Source organism: Serpula lacrymans, assembly GCF_000218685.1.
Source record: "Serpula lacrymans var. lacrymans S7.9 unplaced genomic scaffold SERLAscaffold_8, whole genome shotgun sequence".
In the NCBI taxonomy this organism is placed as follows: domain Eukaryota; kingdom Fungi; phylum Basidiomycota; class Agaricomycetes; order Boletales; family Serpulaceae; genus Serpula; species Serpula lacrymans.
Genome location: NW_006763297.1, coordinates 1,476,384 through 1,494,235, shown reverse-complemented (window position 1 = coordinate 1,494,235; position 17,852 = coordinate 1,476,384). Strand labels below are relative to the sequence as shown.

The following is a 17,852-nucleotide window of genomic DNA, read 5'->3' as shown; positions in this document are numbered from 1 at the left end:
AAAAGCTTGAGAGGAGCTCTTTTGTCGGTCAAAAATATGTCGGGGAGGAGATGTTTTTGACACAAGGATGTGGGAGACAGGTGGGGAGTTTTTGCATTGTTGGTTTCTCTTTGAGGCTTTCATACCTTGTAGGACTCTGGTCTGAAAAGGATAGATAGAATGGATCCGCTGGAGGTGAAAAAAATAGAAAAGCAGAAGGGATCATCGCTGGGAAACTTGGGATAAATGTCTTGATGATGAGGCTTTTAAAATATGCCGAGGCTACAAGGAGGCACTGGCAGATAGTGGTGGACACAAAGACGACAAGAAGAGCAGAAAAATAGACAAATATGGTAAGTCACACCAGAGGGTTCCTGCCAATCACAAGGTGTATATCTATCCTACTAGTTTTAAAACATATCCCTAGGGTGCATTTTGAGCTATTATATCACCGGAATTAGTCAAAAAAAATAGAGGAAAGGAGCCCCATCAAAATGGTATCAGTTTTCAGAGTATCTTCCTATGTGATAATGCTTCTGGGTAGAGAAATTGCAACAGGTGGGATACAGATTTTGACTATGCATTAGTCTCATGTTCCTTCCTTTAGGCTATATGGGTCAAAAAGCAAAATACCTTACTGAAGACACTAGACAGGCTGCAGTCCAACAAAACAGGGTCAGATATGCTCATTCAAACAAGTAGGTGCTATAGAGCCTCCGAGACTAAGCAAACTAATATATCTAGAGGAAAGGATGCATAATGGGAACAGAATACTCGCTTATATGCCAAATGCCATAGACGACAAAGCCGTGTCTCCTCTCAGCTAGAACAGAGAAACCCAGATGCTGCAATTTCACATTCTTTACCCCACCAGCTAATTGACTTCGCTGCAAAAGCTCTTCCTGACTCCTATCTGTTCCATGAAGCCTCGCAAAGTGCTGATAACCTCGACGAATCAAACCTGGAGCAATGGGATTCTATTCCACCTTACAATGCACCAGAACCTACTGATACAGTGGAGGAGGCTCGTTTCACCTCCAATCTCGTAGATGTGATGCATAGACAGTGCTGGCAACAGGAGAAAGAGAGAATGGAACTTTGTACCACTATGTACAGAGACAGAGACTTCAGTGGGCTAAAGAATGTACTGCGTACAGATATATCTGGGCTGCTAGTTCAGTGGAAGTCTCTTCAGAGATCAATAGGTCTTGTGAAGGGTTGTTGAAGGCATCAAGAAATGGCTGACAACCTCTTATTTTGGTGGGCCTGGGCCATATGTTGCCAGCAGGCCAAATTACTGATGTTAGCAGAGGGCAGGAATCCTTACATTATGGAATAGGGACTATGCTACTGGTATGGAGAGCACAAGTATATGTAGGTGGCATCGGAAAGCAACCATGTCACTCTCTTGTAGATTAGTTATGTCTGACCCTCGCAATACACCTGCAATCATTGCTAATACCCATACTCCACAATCATATATGTTGCTCTGCAATGGCGTGCACTAAGGGGAGGTTGAGTTTGTAGTGTTGTTAATAAGAGTATGTTAAGGCTTACTACTATAGGTTTTGAAAGTCAGCCCTGCAAGTCCACTTGGCAAGGCTTACAGTATTGACTTGCAAGGCTATGTAACTATGTTATTAATGTCATAATATCCTGTCATCAAGCTCAAACTGAGTGATGAGAACCAGGAGCAACAAAGACTGACCCTGACATCTGCTTTCCATCCCTCCTTGTCCGCAAAGCTGTCAAAAAGATGTAGCTCTTTAGTTGAGAAACAAGCAATACACAACACTCAGTGGCCAACAGGGGATGGTTGATGAATTGGTATTATCCATATATCTTTGTCCCAGCACAATGTCCATGACATGTTTCTCCACACAGCATCATTGGATGCTTTATAGATGCTTTATATTGTATGCGCAGAAGATCATGGGTTGAAAGAAGGGCACATTGACAGGCATGAAGAGACTTGAATTCCAAGTACATGAGCACTGCACAGCCATTGATACACACATCATTGAAACGAGCAGTGGAGGATGAGAGCCTATTGATATCGCTGGGGTTGAATATCTGCTGAGGAAATCTGTTTTGAGGCTCTCGCACTCTTCTGGCAACAGTACCGGCAACAATTACAGTATTATTATGATGCACAATAGGAAAATTGTTGATACGAAGGTTCTAGTTATCATATGTGAGTATATGTGTAGGGAGTCAACCAAGAGAATGTTCAATTGAGAACTTCTGGGAAGTGTCTAGCCACTTGCTGAGAGCTAACAGGGACAGAACTAGAGTCCAGTATGAGTAACTATATTATCAGAGAGTACAGAATGTGTACAGTACCTAGAGTCCAGTATGAGTAACTAAAGAATAGAAATAGTGGACTCTGCAATACTAATCCGAAGTTTTGTAAACATTGGTAAACAAATCAGCCACAAAGGCGAAATTATAGAATGCTCAGTGAATACTGAACAATAGAGCAAAAGGAATAAAGAGGAAAGTGATTTAGAAAGAAGGGAAAATAGATAGCACAACTAGGTGCAGAATCACCAAAACTAACAGAGAACACTACTGTACCTCTGGAATGTCCCATCTCAATTCTACATCTGCTACTGCAGGTTCCTCATTTTCATCATCATCTACATCCCCAATAGATTCTGCTGTAATTATATCACCCAGTGTAATTTGTTCCAGTCCAAGCGGGACCTCATTTTCACAATATTCCAGTGGGTCCACATCAATGTTGTTGGGGGGCAAATCAGGACTGGACGACGAGGTATATTGAATCCAGTGGTAAGTGGTGGGAATAAAGCCTCCTGAGAGGGTTGTTGCAAGCCTAAGAGCTTCGCTAGCTTGGCTGTCGTAGCGGGCTTGAGATGCAAGTGGGTTCTTGAGTTTTTTTTGAAGATGACGCAAGTGGTTACAATGCTGCTGTAGTGCCAGACTGAATGTGTTGTCTGTGAAGAGCAATTAAAAATCAACACACAGGGCTTAATAAAAATAAACATACGGGCTGGCAGGTGAAGAGCAAGTTCAATTGCTGCTAGTTCCCGCCCAAACCATCGACACACGTCGACGGCTTCCAAGCCCAGGCAACGTTGTTCCTCTCTACATCTGTCCTGCTTTAGGGCAGCATGAATGTTGTCACGCACATCTGGGTCTTCCAACCATGGTGAAATCTCACCAGCAGATGGAGATATCCACACGTCTTCTGTGAGGCTTTGATCACTCCATAGGTCCTTAAGTTTTGTTGGGAGGGGCATTGGAAGAGGGACAGCCAAGGATGGACCATAGAGTATATGCAACTGCTGGCAGTACATATGGAACTTTTGCAATGCAGCCATAAGAGTGGGCTGCCTCTTGGAAATATCCTGCCATGTTTGCTGGTGGAGCTTTGTACCTAATATACCAAGTTAAACATGCCAGATTACCTTAGAAAGGAATGTCACCAAGTGCTTGCTGTGCCCCTCCAACTGCACAATCAAGTTTATCCCACTTAAAGAAGCTCCCAATTGCCCATTTGCAAATATTAATTTTGAGGTCCCGGGCCATCAAGAGAATCTGCACAAACTCCAAGTCTATGCCTTTAAGTCCAGGGAACTTGTCATGTACATTGAGAGACGCGTATAAAACATCAACTTTGTTCATCAGATGCTTGTGGCCCTGCTTGAGGCTTCCAAGAGCCTCCAGTGTCTCCTCTGATGCAGAGTCCTTTTTTATGTGTTACCTGTAAAGCCTTGTCTGAAATATCTAAACCAGCCTGTAGTGATATAACTGTGTCTAGTTCTCTTTTAAGTCATGCAGGAGTATCTTCAAATACTGTCAGCAATACCTAAGTTTCAAGAGCCTCATAAGTACTTACAAGCACAAATTGAAAGCTGGGACTCTTGTTCTACTACCCAGTGTTTTTTGAAGCTCGGATATGGACACACCACAAGCATCTAGCACATCCTGTGCAGCCAAATCTTGTTTGTCTACACCTCGTTTGAGACGCCACTTGAGCCAGGTTCCTAAAATGTTTTGCATATCTTGTCCAATCACTGCAGCTTGATGATCAATCAGCCAGAGTCGTTGTTGCCACTGGACGGTGATGGTTATTCTTGTATCTGATCATAGACTTGGCATCAATTACGCACCGATGATGATTGCTGAATCCCTATAAGTCTGATGAACCTGGACCAGAGCCTCTCAGTCCCTTTGCCATCAGAGAGGCCGAGTCCATTAGCCATTTGAGGGTTATACATGAGCTGGCAAGCCCATTCATGACCATATGCATGCATTGCAGTAGTTGCAAACCGCAGACGTGATACAATACTGTCTGGAAGAATGTCATACTACAAATGTTAAAGTAGTGTAAATAAATAAAGAAGAAAAAACTTACTTATGCTGGTGAGCGAGAGAAAATGCACCCAATGTCATACAAAAGAATCACATTGGTTTGAAGTGGTAGTAATAAGTACAGATGTTGAATGAGTGCTACAGCATATTTCTGCTGTTCACTGTGAGTGTCAATATTGGCAAAAAAAAAAGGGGAATATCATGTCGGCAGATAAGTGCCATCACTCCTGTATCATCAAAGCTATCCATCACGGCTTTTTGTTTCTTACCATCTGCAGCTTGGTATGAGCTCTGGCAATTGTCAATGGCTTCATCAGGCACCAGGGCTTTGACTACCCTAGGTATCTGCTTTTGGACCTTGTCAATTTGGCAGCCAACAGCATTGACTTCTAACTTCAGGAGAAAATATGCAGGTTCATAAAACTTCGGGCTGCAAAGCGTCTATGGCGATGATTGTTACGAACTGTGACTCATACGGACTTTATTTCTTCTTTGAGTAGCTACCTACCGTTAATCATTACTATTTCCCACACTGGTTACTCGTTATAGTTCTCACCCGTTGTCGTTTGTTCAACACAAACACCTACCCTAAAGTAGGACAGTATATATAGCCACTTGTATTGTAGTTAACATCTCCAATACGATTGTACGCTTCAACAGTACAACTTGGTATTCATATTAAAACCCTTCAGCTATTTCAGAATACGTCTCAAACCCGTTGTCCATGGGCTTATCAGAAACCACTTCCGCATCCAGAAACCCTCTTGTTACCAAGCTTGTACATCACAAGCGTAACAATGATGGAAATTGCCATCAGTAGCGACGTGGATATCACCACCTTCATCTAGAGGCCTCCCAAAGACAGTACCTCCGATGCAAGCAGGGCAGTATTGGATGAGAATAGAGGCACAATGTCCTGTTGTCAAAGGCTCCGACATAGTCGGTAATAAAACTAAGTGAAACTCAGCCGCTGCCCGAGAGGCTATAGAAACGACTTTGTTATTTACCTAAGTGAAACTACAATAGATGTTAGTTTAAGGTGATCTCTAATAAATGTAATGTAACATACCTCAGCCGCTGCCCGAGAGGCTATAGAAACAACTGAGGTATTCCTATACTAAACCCCCTACTACTTATAGTCGGAGGTGCTACTCGCTACAGTATAATGACTCCTAGGAGTACAATTGTGCTCCTAGGAGAACAATGGTTACTCCATGGAGTGGTGGCTATGCTCCATGGAGAACAATGGCTGCTTTGGCAGAGACCGGGTTTATCTGGTTTTGTCACCAAGGCCCAACATAGCTAAGGATTGCTCAAATTGTACATCAGACTTGTGGTCGTTCTGGACGTTATATTTGGGGCCGGTACTCTTGCGTCGAAAGTTTCATCATCACAAATACTATGATCACTTTGTTGATCTCATGCGATTGTTGCATCTGTGCCTTTGGTTTGAGCTATCAAGGCAAGATATTGAAACGATCCACACTGGTTTTTATGAGGAGTAAGTATACGGGCATCAGAAGTGAAATCAATCACTGACTACACATAATACTTACAGATACTACTATCAATTTAAGTACGAGCGCCTGTGTGCATGTCCAATAACTATACACGCGCTGCTGCACATAACCAACAGCATGGAATGGACAGGACCGGTATGGACAACCTGGACATTTCCCACTGAGAGGATCTGCGCGCGATTGCAAAGGGAAATTAGGAGCAGACGACACCCGTATGCTTCTATGGCTGCATACCTAGTCAACGACGCGAGGCTCACGCATATCGAGCTTGTTTATAGCCTCGAGTCGGAGCTAAGCCTCAGATCTGGTAACCGGATTGCTGGACATTTTAGTGTCGACACTTGTGAGTTGGAATTCCCTCCTTCTGAGCTGAAAGCTGAAATCACTTACAGACCCAACTTGTGTGCTGTTACCCCCTCATCGTAAAGGTGTAGTAGACTTGTCTTTGCAAAAAAAAAAACAAAAAAAAAAATCGCCGCGTTGGCCACACGATTCAACACAAATTCATCCGAGATTAAACGAGTTTATCCTGTGGGGGGAGAGTAAAGTGTCTGGAAGGTGGGGATACAATGGTGGCGGCGGCAATGACAAAACCGCGGCCAGACATGCGGGATGCCTCTTTCATTCGAGTGAGTTCAATTCTATGGGTAAAGTATACATCAGCTAAAGTAAAGCAGTATGAAGCTTTGGCAGACATATTTGCTCGCCGACGACGGCGATCTCCTGAATACGAACTTATTTTGGGCAGCTCCAGTATATTGTTACAATGACCTTTCCTGCGGTTGAGGCACTGCAAGTCCGGAGATCTGAAAGCATATTACTTGCGGCTGTTAAGACGTGCATTATAGAAGCAACAGATTCATTGGATGTGCCGTATTACTCGAACCTTAGCGCGATGGAAGTCGTGGACATGACATGCGTTCAATGCGTTGTTCGGAGGGCGAAGATTAACAATAGATGGGCAATAATCGACAGGAGTGGGAACTTAGCTCGAGCCATCTATGATGGTGACACATCTGTTGACTGATTTATTATAGAGTCGCACAGCTTTCTATCAATATTGATGTATTGGTAGCGTTCGTTTGGTTCATATTGCTAGCGATGAAATACATACCTTGAACAGTGTATTTTCACCACAGATTAAAAAATATGGTACAGGATTTCGGCGTAGTGATTTGACAGGTTTATGTGTAGTGTTTTCACTTGGTAAGTGCACAGGAATCGACGGGAATATTCCCGTCGAACAATGGGGTGAATATTCCATTTTGAGAAGGTGACTCATAATCACTGGGTATTTACTCCGTACCCAATCAACACCGACTTACATAGTGAAAGTCACATTTCACAATATTTTCAAGGACTTATCACTTGATTTGGGCCTGACAGTGTACATTGCTGAACGTGGGGTTATGACAACCACATTGAAGATAATGTGTTAGTGGTGGTGGTTACGATGTACAAAATTCAGAACTTATCATCCTAACGAGTGATTCATTGCACTCTGGCCGGAAAGATATCATATATATATTTCACATTGAGTAATTTTCACAATACAATCCTATTCAAAGCTCTGCGAAGTTATAGGGACACAGAGACTGGGAGATGCTATTGCATTATAATGATCAAGAGTTAGTGAATGTATTTGCTACAGGTAAAATCATAATATCCGACGACTCACACTGGCGAAAGGTCATTGATACGAAGAAAAGATAGGTGACTCCGAAGAGCTTGAGCTATTATTGAGGTAGCTCATGGCACCAGTGCGAAACATGTGTTGAGTTTTTGCTGAAACTCTAAGATTGGCTCCTAGTTCTTCATCGTGACATTTCATGGGGGTGACTCTAAAAGGTGTTTCGCCAAAACTGTCCGTATTGCTGCGTGCATTTAGAAGGGCGATGAATGAGTTGACATAGACTACAGACCATTCAGTAATAACCAAAAAAAACACAATGAAGATCATACGCTTTGCTAACAAGAACTCTATTGCCAAGAATATGGAGTTGTGTGGCATCACCGCACACTGTTTGAAACATCATCAGTAATTCTGGAACACAATCAACTAGACGAACCGTAATCATTGCAGCCAATGAGCAGAAGCTGGTGAAAGGCATTATAATTATAATGATCATTATATGACATTATAATTATAATGATCATTATATGACATTATAACAATCACCTTGTCAAGCACCCGGTGCTGCACACATAAATGACGACTTTCTTTATTCTTGTGCGGGTCCTATATCACCAAGAAGTGAGCATGAAATGGTTGGAAATACAGTAAATCAGAGGCTTACTTCGAGAATCCTGTTCGAGATAAACCCAGGAGACAGCACATAGATATCGCAATAATCAAGTCATTGGTGGCAATCACAGCTAGCACGGTCAAAGAGGCCCACTGACAACAAAAACACACAGAGAAAATAACCGACAACGAGGACAATGAAGGGCAGTCCAAGAAATGTTTGTACTCAGTCAGCCAGCTTAAGGGTTTCTTAATGGTAGATACGTACTTCGATTTTTATTAAATCTGTGTAGAGCTGGCACCGGAATCTAGACAATGTTCATCAGTGTTCATAATAGATGAGGTATAGGCTGATGATACTGCAAAACTCACACAACATAGCACAGAACTTCCGAAAACAGTTTTAGTTAGTTCAGGAAATGCCAAATAATGAATATTTCAAATATACTCACGTATTGCGAGACCTAGAAGCATATCTAGTGAGTTAATCTTGAGTCTTAGAATTGCCGCAAAACACACCTGAACCAAGAGTTATAATGGTAACCTTACATTGTATAGAAAATTGAGTGATGTATAAGTCGAGGGCTGCTTTGAGATACATACTTGTATCATAGAGAATATACGGTTTCTATCCTTGCCCACTGGCATCAGCGTAGGCAGTCAGCAAAGAACACAAATAAATGGAACCGCTCGTCTGATAGACATAACTCACAAATCCAAAGACGGTGAGCATAGAAGCTAAAATGACATAAGAAAGAGTTAGGAGCTGATACAGAGAGAAACACTGCGAGTATATACCTGTGGACAGAGAGCACAACTAAAACCTGGAATATGCTTTGTCACAAAAAGCATTGAACTGCTACAGGGATTGCCTACTAACATCAACCACAATCTGCGCCTATGAATAAATAAATTAGCACAAAAATAAGGAATATATTCTGTGGCGAGAATTTTACTTTGAAACTCCAAACTATGACTAAGAGGACCAGAGGGTTACCAAAATTTGTTATGAGGTGGTGGTACAACATATGCGAAACGAAAATAAAATGGGTCGTGTCAAGTAGCCTGTGAATAAAGACTTGTCAACACCACAACATGGTACAAGATAGAGCCTTACCAGAGCCAGCCAACCTTATTATGGCCGCACTACGATCAGTGGATGATACTAGTCAGTTAATTCAACGTACCGCTATTCTATAGACAGTACGATCGTGCTTCCATTGTGTCTGCAAATACATAACGACTTGCAGATTTGTGACACCGAAAAGGCTATCAATATGCGCAGAGTTTATGAGCAAGGAAACCACAAAATGTTTATTTCTTACACAGCAGATGCCAAAAGTCCGATGAAAAGGGCACCATACGTGTTGTCAAGGGCAGCCAGCTGAGGAAAAGCTGGAAGTCCGCCATCGATATCTGCCATTGCGAGAAAAAGGTCCCTGCAGGCAACTTGTGTAATGAGTAAATCATTACAGCGTCGAGACTTGCTCATTATATAACAGCTGTGGGAATTTCTGTTTAATGCGAAGAAGCAAGAACAGGGATACACATCACAGCCTAAGAATACATGATGGGCTATGTCCATGCTCGGTGATAATCAACGGCTGATATGAACTTCATTGGGTGATGGCATGTACAAGAACCAACACTGGTCCATTGCATAAACAATCAGAGGAATGTGTTTACAGTGATCTGATCTCTATCTTTGGTTATAGTTTCATTGTTCGAGAAGTACCTATCAAAGTGGGTTGGGTTAAACGTTCAAAGATACCAGTGTATCGAGGAACGTACATTATATCTCGGGATGGGCGATGTCCAGTAGCCATGTTGACGAATCAACTCGGATAAATAGATGCTATCACTAAAACGGTCTCGATCCATCACACCAAGGTCCGTCCGGCAAGAAAGAAGTGTTTGATACGGCCTCTGAATATAAACCTGCTTGTTAACAAGTACTTATGCAAATACAATAAAGCGACAAGCAGGATACCAGAACGTACAATGAAGAGACGACTTTGAAAAAGCTTTGGCCATCAGAAACAGTAGAGTGGATATCACGACATTACAACAGAGCCTTTAACAGGTGCTCCATGTTGGATATGGAAAGGTCGAGAAGTTAAGCCCGGGCGATTGTCCAAGGTACCAAATTCATTAATAGGCCATCGCTTCCCGCACTAGCAAATATGAACGCGGACAGCCTTGGAGTTGGACTGATTGATGTAATCGATGGTAGCCCGGAACTGGCGAGAATGTGAACATTGACTAAGTTGCGACATTACCGACCTGGCCAGGTTGCTGTATACATACATACTGAGATACTCTATTCAAAGACGCACAAAGTGCCCGGCGTGTCAGTCACCCAGCCCTCCCATGTTGAATGCGGAGAAACGCGTTACTTGTAGTCATAGATATCCTGAGAAGAATCGCGAGTCGTAGCTCTGATATCATCATTCTACATGGTCAATCGACATGTTGCCATACGACTTAGCCATGAAGTTACTTGGATGTGGCACGGCGTATATGCATATTATGTAAGCCAGTATGTGTTGTACTACGGTCGGCGTTACGGTCCATCTGGGTTTCTGTACCAACACTGGTCGATAACGACGATGGCGACTATAACGCATCACATATACTCTCATTACGATCCAAAGGACCGTGAAGAAGTAGAAAGAGAGACAGGACAAGACAATGACGATCCTTGGCAGACCGAATCATCCTTTTCAGCTCATCGCCGTCTTGCAGCAGCACCAAATTTCGTACCTGCGACAATAGCATATAGCGAATGGGAAAGGGAGGACAATGTTGGTAGAACACTCGCGCATCCTGAGAATACTGTATCGCAGAATGATTTAGCGGGGTGGTACAGATCTTTGACTGCTGGAGGTACTAGACCCGTGTTGGACAACTCTTCAGCAGACCCGATTCTTCTCCCTCCTCCGCCAAGATCTTCTAGTATTCCCCGAGAACTTCCCAGTGCAAAAAAGGAGAAGAGAAATAAGAACAATTGGTTCATAATACGGGCAATACAATCGGAGCTTTCTACTACGCCTAGCACACCACCCCCTACACTAGCTGATATACTCGCTCGAGACCCACCTCCAACCTCTACCGAAAGACGTTACACTCCTCCAGTTTGGCTGGCGTTGGGGCCGTCCAATAGGGGCTTTTCAATGCTGCAGCGCAGTGGATGGAGGGAAGGTGAAGGTGTGGGGGCTCATGTTCATCGACATTCCCTGGAGCGGTTACCAGTTACCGAGGAGCTAGAGACGAGATTGCCCTCCGGGAGACGAACAATTGAAGCTAGACCAACTGCATTAAAGCAGGAAGAAGCCACGAGCGAGCTGCTCGATGAAGTTCAGGAGCTTAGTAAAACGGAAATCATTGACCTGACTCTGTCCGATTCTGATGTCGACGACTCTGGCTCTGAAGATGACTTCAACTTTGTCTCATGTGTGACATCTCAAAATACCTCGTTGAATTCCAGAGAGCCTTCATTGACCGAAGTGCAGTCCCCTTATTCCCAGAAATCGTTGCTGACGCCACTACCCACCATACTGAAATCCGATCGTCTTGGTATTGGTCTGAAGGCCAAGACCATGGGACCCTACAAAGAATCCAGGAAACGTGTAACTCATGGAGCTGCAGCTATGGCAGCCCATGTGAAAGCTGCGGAAGAGTTGCGCAGAAAGAAGGCCGAGGTTGGAAGAGGCAAAAGAGGCTTTGAGAGAATTCGAAAGAAAGAGGAAGATAAACGGAAACAACTTCTGGCATACTTGAACCAATGAACCAACAGATTCGTGTTATACTAGACGAATGTCACAATATACATACACCCTAAATACTTGCAGTGATAACATTCTTCCAACATATAAGTAACAATCTTAAAATCATCAGTGTCGTGGGGGGCACAACTGTGCATGTACACAAATGAGAAATACGAAAACCTTTTACAGTAAACCAAAGTCTAAAATATGAGATGATACAACTAACAGACCAACCTGGTCTGCCTTCAGGGTAAAACCGGTTCACCCCATACACCCTTCGCTGGCTCACACTTGACATCGCTGACATACATCCTAAGCCACTGCACCATCTCTTTACCGATTTGGTGGCAGCGTGTTACATCGATTGATCTCAGGCGATACGGTGATGATAAAGGCACGGGACTATTGGCCCGACTGAATGCAAGGGCATGGATGTGTGCAGATGCAGATGCGGTAGATGTAGATCGAGGAACCGAAGTCGGTGACAAAGAAGCATGCTGGTATCGGGTGGAAGATCGTCCTGATAAGCGAGATTCGATAAAACCACGTAGTGCGTCCCACTCGAGACCAGTACAACCGTCTAAATTCAGTGTTTCTAGCTTAGGGCAAATCCAAGGATGAGCGGTAGGCGGAGTTGAAAGATTCTGCAAGGACTGAGCGACATATCAAGAATGATAAGGGAAAGCACTAGTACCTTCAAGAGATAACACGATACGTCCTCCATGTCAATCAGTTCTAGATTGACCAGGGACGTGAGGCGTCGTAGGAGAATCACGAATTTCTGTTCATTGAAAAAGCTGGACTCCACTCGAAGGTAGCGGAGAGGAAGCGATGTCAACGATTGCTGTCTGAGGTGCTCGAGTACAGGGGTAAGATTGTCCAGGTAACAGAAATCCAGCGACTCGAGCATAGGGAAGGATATCTGGCTGAGTAACATACGCGTTCGCATTATGCCCGCGTAGTAGAAAGAAGCTTTCTTCAGTCGGGGAAGTTGTAATACTTTAGTCGTGGCGAATTCCTGCTCAAAAGGCAAGCTCTCCTGTTCGATATCGGACATGTTGCGAAGGGCAAGTTCCTCTAAACCTGGACATCCTCGGAGGATGTCAAGGATAATCTCCACTGATGGAGAAAATCGATTCCAATACCCGCAAAGCTGCAATACTCGCAATCCCGATACAACTCTCGTATCCCATCCAAAGTTAAACGATGTGAATGAGCACGAACGAAGTCGAGGGGTATGACCGTTGAAAAGAGGAAGGCGAGGGCTGGAATAATGGTCTTCCTGCATTGAGTGAAATATACGAATAGACAATGACTCGAGAAGTGGCGCATCCTCCTGGCAGCGCAAGAGTGCAGCATGCGCTTGAGGCCTGTTGGGTACGCTGAGGCGAAGAGACCGTGCGCGCCAGAGAGCGGGGCGTATAAGGTCCATAGCGTGGATGACATTCTCAGTAACCCCGCTAGCATGCTCGGCTCTGGGGCTGAAGTTGATGGTGATATCAAGGGGAACGGATTTTGATCGCGCCAGCTTTCGACTTGCCTTCTCCAAGGAATCATGAGTACTGACTGCAACATTAGACCATAACTCCGGGGTATTGACAACGACATCCTTCCAATAGCGACAAACAAGCATCAATGTTGACACCAGTAATGGCTCCTCGTCCTCCGTATCGCAAACGCCGACCACAAATATACACGAGAGTAGTTCTCCTGGAAGGCGGTGTACTGGGGCTTGTAAACGAACAGCCTGTTCTAAATGAGTTTCCAACTCATGCCGCTGGCTCATCAACGAAGCCATCTTTGTATCCAAACTATTCAACGCCTCTCTTAAGTGGGGTATATAGGTATTTGTCACTTCGTGTGGTGAGTAACTACCTTGTTCAGAGGTGCGGTTTCGCCCTAATAAAGACAAGTCTGGTACGCTGCTCCGGCCATCTGATAACAAGCGAGGAGGGGATTCAGGCACATCATCAGTGCTGAATGATGAAGCTGTAAACTGCAGAGCCTCATAGGGTGGAGGCGGCGATGATGGAGAATCAGCTGTGGTCGAGGACAACGCACTCGGCGATGTGGACAGAAAGGGGGACGCTGTATCCGCGATCTTAGTACCACGGCGGTTGATTGAGATGGCACTGTCGTCCCGAGACGAGTGAGATAGATGGGGCCAATGCATGATTGGAGTGGAGAGGGATCGATGGAATGGATCCTGGTCCCGTTGTAGCTCTTTATGTAGAACAAGGTGGTCCATTCCAGCGTCAACTAAAACGTTGATTTATAAAAGAGTAGCAAAACGCGGCGTTCAAGCCGGATACGTGTTTGATCTCAAACACTGTCTGTCCATTATAATAGGCGCATTATATACGCAGAAGCATGGCCGCGATGACAAGTAAACACACCTTCGTCGCCAGTCATTATCCGGGAGCCCAAGAGCAGGAGACGAGGGGGATTCCAGGAGAACAAAACACCGTTGTTGTGTAGGGTTTTAATTGATCAGGCGATCGCACGGATAAGAATGTACCTGTGAAACCCATTGCGAAACAAATTTGCCCTGGTGTTCGTCAGATGCACGAGGCCGGGTGCATGTCGAAAAGTTACTCCAGCAGGACAAATCGTTCAAGATTGCTTGATGCAAGTCTGCAACGTGGGGCGGTAAAATAGCAATTTGAACACGAGGGGGACAACGAGGCAGCTGAAAAGCAAAGTGCCACATAGAAGATTCCCACAGCACCGGCAAGAACCCTGTTGTCCAGCCAGCCGGGTCAAAAGCACCATAGCGAACGTGGCCCAGTGAGCAAACAATGTACATTTTATCTAGGTGCTGGGACAACTCCGGTATACAGCATAAAACGCAGTCCTATAAGCTGATAGCTTCTCTAATTCATAAGCAAAACGTCACACCTCGCCCCTGCATTCTCGACAGATAAGTTATGGGGTCATTCTAGTCATGATCTAAGTGCTTTCAGTGGACATAACGCCCCCTGACAAAGCCTCCGTGTTCTTGGGAAACAAGCCATAATAGAAAAACTGGCCGAGGACCTGGAAATAAAAAAGATCGAATTGGTTCAGTTTGGAGTAATGTGACCACGAAGAAAAAGTGCAAATACCAGGATATCGAGAAAGACCGTCAATGCACTTCCTATTTCCATTGCGAATGGTCATGTGCTCAGAAGCCGCATCGGTGCTATTGAAAACTTCAGTCCGACTCACCCGCTAGCCAGCTTGCATTCTTGATTAGGTACTCCCGATCGGTAGATGCAACACATATTGATAAGGCATAGGTGATGTTTCCCATTATTGCGAACAGAAACAACGCTGGGGAGAGACCTTCACATCGGGTCTTCAAATTCTTGACTGCACGTCTATCAGGAAGAGACCTCACTACAAGCTGACGACAGAACTTACGAATCTGTGGGATCCGAGCACCCACTTCCAACAGTACTCAGCCACATGATAAAACTGGGCAGCTCCACGACTCACGGTACGATACGGCACTCGTCCAACCAATGATTTGAATCTTCCAATCTAAGGCCTCCTTTTTCTGTGAATGCGGAGACTCGGTGCCATTTGATAACGAGTCACTGATAAAATATGCCATGACGCCAGCGCCAATGACGAATATAACCGCGGCAGCATATCGCAAAGTTCGCTTCTTCATGGAATCCAATCTACTGGCATGATTCGAAATCGCACTAGTGTCTAATAGATGCGAAGCTTCAGTTGGGAAATCTTCTGTATCCAGTGATGATATTGCGGTAGCTCTTCGCCTTTTCGCACGATAGTAGTAAACTTGCAGCAATAGTATCGAATCGCAAACAGTGTACTAGAGGTATCAAGAGAAAAAGTGTAAGAACGTGGAAATGGAAAGATGATTGTGCGCCCAACAAAAAATAAGACAAAAGCTTACATATAATCCTAGAAGGATGACAGTGGGCAGTAGTTCGCCCATCACCGCACCTACCAGGTTGCAAAGATCTCCGAGTAGCCAGACATACACGAATAGTAAGGATAATCCTTCTCCACTTTGTAATTGATAGTTCTCTAGGATCTGGGGAGAATAGACAATTATCCTAAAGTGATGTGGTTATTCCAAATTCTGACGTAAAGACTATCAAGAAACTGTGCGCACGCACACTCACCAGCAAGCAATGGAGATCCAGCCGAGCTTTGCCCGTTAACCTTGTATATTAGCACATGTTAATCACAGCAAATGCAGAATGCGTACAACGCTGCTGGCTACTTCACTCTCTGCAGCCATTTTGATTTCCTGAGTGATGGGAGAAAGTAAAAGAGGGCGCTTTCCAGATTACAGAGCAGATACTGGACCCCTGCAGAGAAAAATAAAACAAATAGGGAGAGCAATCTCCAAGGCTTCAGAAAGCGGAACGCTTTCCAAATAAGGATGTTGTCATGTGACCTCCTGCTCTTGCCGTCTTGCCGATTTCACGCACGTCTCCTTTGACCACAAGCGCCTTTCTGTTCAACTCCTCAAAATGAACGGACAAGAAGCTTTCAGAAGGTTCGCACAACAGCTGCAAAGAGCTAGTCAAGGTGGAGGTGGAGGTGGTATTCCTGGCGGACCAGGGAAATTCTTTGCTGGAAGTGGCCTTTTGATTGCTCTGGTTGGTGGTGGAATAGCTTTGAATGCGAGCTTATTCAACGGTACAGATTACTTCTCTGTCCTTCACAACTCGTTGCTAAATGTAGATTTAAAGTCGATGGTGGTCACAGAGCGATAAAGTATACACGGTGAGTATTTTCATAACAACCTTACACGTCAGATTCACTAAGGCGGATCGTCGTCTGTTCTGCAGTTTACACGGTGTATCAGATGAAATATATCAAGAAGGAACCCATCTCATGGTAGGTTCTATACTATAGGGACTCGGACTTGGTTGAATTTTCCCGAAAGTTGCCCTGGTTTGAAACCCCAATAGTTTTTGATATTCGTGCCAAACCCCGGAGTATAGCCAGTTTAACCGGAACCAAAGGTTCGGCATTGTCAATTGCTACAACGTATGATATCTAACGAGCGACGGTCAGATTTACAAATGGTTAACATCACTTGCCGTGTACTTTCAAGACCATCCACCCAAGCCCTACCCAAAATTTATCGCGAGCTCGGCAAAGATTTTGACGAGAGAGTATTACCTTCCATTGTCAACGAAGTGCTCAAAAGTGTGGTCGCACAATTCAACGCCAGTCAGTTGATAACGCAGCGTGAGATGGTCAGTTATTATGTTTTTGCTATTGTTATGCTAGCGTTGATATTATTGTATGTAACAGGTGTCTCGACTCGTTCGCGAAAATTTAACGCTTCGTGCCTTGCGCTTTGACCTTGTTTTGGATGACGTCTCTATCACGCATGTAGCCTTCTCTCCTGAATTCACCCATGCAGTCGAAGCAAAACAGGTTAGGTTCATTACACAAATGCCGTTCATATAATTTACTTATGCTCTCACGTGCAAGGTTGCTCAACAAACAGCTCTACGTGCCGCGTTTTTGGTAGACCAGGCTATCCAAGAGAAGCAGGTACGCTGATCTCTTACATATTGTTTTTAGCGTTCGGCTTGCTGAAATGATGTGAAAATAGTCCATCATCGTGCGAGCTCAGGGTGAGGCTCGCAGTGCCGAGCTTATTGGCGAGGCCATGCGTCAAAATAAAGGTTTCCTCGAGCTGCGAAGACTGGAAGCCGCCCGTGATATTGCCAACGTGCTTGCTACCTCTGGAAATCGGGTTATGCTTGATGCGCAGAGCCTTCTGTTAAACGGTACGTGTGCTTCGTCCTATCGGTAAAGCATACACAATTAGCTCACAAACGTCTTTAGTCGCAGGTGATGATGCAAAAGAGTTACTCAAGGTAAAGAAGTAACAGTGTCGGGTCTAGACGGATCCTATTATCTGTGCATGGCTTTATTACTAATACAATAAAGTGATCAACCCTGTGGTAACACGTAGCTCAACAAACATTGAATAGAGCTGTTGGATTGCAGTTGCACCTCATA

At 44.4% G+C, this 17,852-nt stretch overlaps 7 protein-coding genes across 7 annotated transcripts; 2 read left to right on the top strand and 5 right to left on the bottom strand.

Moving 5' to 3' along the window:
• Window positions 1-2,547: 2,547 nt before the first annotated feature.
• SERLADRAFT_409084 (uncharacterized protein) lies at window positions 2,548-4,259 on the bottom strand (the record flags this gene model as incomplete). The annotated part of the gene is made up of 5 exons (XM_007319527.1): window positions 2,548-2,936; window positions 2,990-3,379; window positions 3,429-3,677; window positions 3,912-4,059; window positions 4,116-4,259. The coding sequence occupies 5 exons, from the start codon at window positions 4,257-4,259 to the stop codon at window positions 2,548-2,550; spliced, it is 1,320 nt and encodes a 439-aa protein (XP_007319589.1).
• Window positions 4,260-5,069: 810 nt separating this feature from the next.
• Window positions 5,070-5,626, bottom strand: SERLADRAFT_392327 (uncharacterized protein; the record flags this gene model as incomplete). The annotated part of the gene is made up of 3 exons (XM_007319526.1): window positions 5,070-5,270; window positions 5,325-5,334; window positions 5,387-5,626. The coding sequence occupies one exon, from the start codon at window positions 5,253-5,255 to the stop codon at window positions 5,085-5,087; it is 171 nt and encodes a 56-aa protein (XP_007319588.1).
• Window positions 5,627-6,432: 806 nt separating this feature from the next.
• SERLADRAFT_470215 (uncharacterized protein) lies at window positions 6,433-6,870 on the top strand (the record flags this gene model as incomplete). Its single annotated transcript, XM_007319525.1, has 2 exons — window positions 6,433-6,468; window positions 6,523-6,870. One exon carries the CDS (start codon window positions 6,604-6,606, stop codon window positions 6,862-6,864), a length of 261 nt encoding a protein of 86 aa, XP_007319587.1.
• Window positions 6,871-8,130: 1,260 nt separating this feature from the next.
• On the bottom strand, window positions 8,131-9,908 carry SERLADRAFT_409083 (uncharacterized protein; the record flags this gene model as incomplete). The annotated part of the gene is made up of 12 exons (XM_007319524.1): window positions 8,131-8,235; window positions 8,351-8,390; window positions 8,455-8,470; window positions 8,535-8,546; window positions 8,602-8,626; window positions 8,686-8,723; window positions 8,795-8,820; window positions 8,881-8,906; window positions 8,963-8,980; window positions 9,270-9,351; window positions 9,408-9,521; window positions 9,874-9,908. The coding sequence occupies 12 exons, from the start codon at window positions 9,906-9,908 to the stop codon at window positions 8,131-8,133; spliced, it is 537 nt and encodes a 178-aa protein (XP_007319586.1).
• A 750-nt stretch (window positions 9,909-10,658) lies between these two features.
• Window positions 10,659-13,526, bottom strand: SERLADRAFT_470209 (uncharacterized protein; the record flags this gene model as incomplete). The annotated part of the gene is given in 3 exon segments (XM_007319523.1): window positions 10,659-12,360; window positions 12,373-12,493; window positions 12,544-13,526. 3 exon segments carry the CDS (start codon window positions 13,480-13,482, stop codon window positions 12,095-12,097), a joined length of 1,326 nt encoding a protein of 441 aa, XP_007319585.1.
• A 1,069-nt stretch (window positions 13,527-14,595) lies between these two features.
• On the bottom strand, window positions 14,596-16,178 carry SERLADRAFT_470202 (uncharacterized protein; the record flags this gene model as incomplete). The annotated part of the gene is made up of 8 exons (XM_007319522.1): window positions 14,596-14,885; window positions 14,954-14,985; window positions 15,057-15,200; window positions 15,252-15,275; window positions 15,327-15,669; window positions 15,754-15,916; window positions 15,986-16,011; window positions 16,072-16,178. 8 exons carry the CDS (start codon window positions 16,102-16,104, stop codon window positions 14,799-14,801), a joined length of 852 nt encoding a protein of 283 aa, XP_007319584.1.
• Window positions 16,179-16,306: 128 nt separating this feature from the next.
• On the top strand, window positions 16,307-17,849 carry SERLADRAFT_392308 (uncharacterized protein; the record flags this gene model as incomplete). The annotated part of the gene is made up of 9 exons (XM_007319521.1): window positions 16,307-16,508; window positions 16,562-16,595; window positions 16,661-16,709; window positions 16,759-16,837; window positions 16,890-17,074; window positions 17,133-17,258; window positions 17,316-17,378; window positions 17,440-17,617; window positions 17,676-17,849. 9 exons carry the CDS (start codon window positions 16,340-16,342, stop codon window positions 17,717-17,719), a joined length of 927 nt encoding a protein of 308 aa, XP_007319583.1.
• Between the last annotated feature and the right edge of the window lie 3 nt (window positions 17,850-17,852).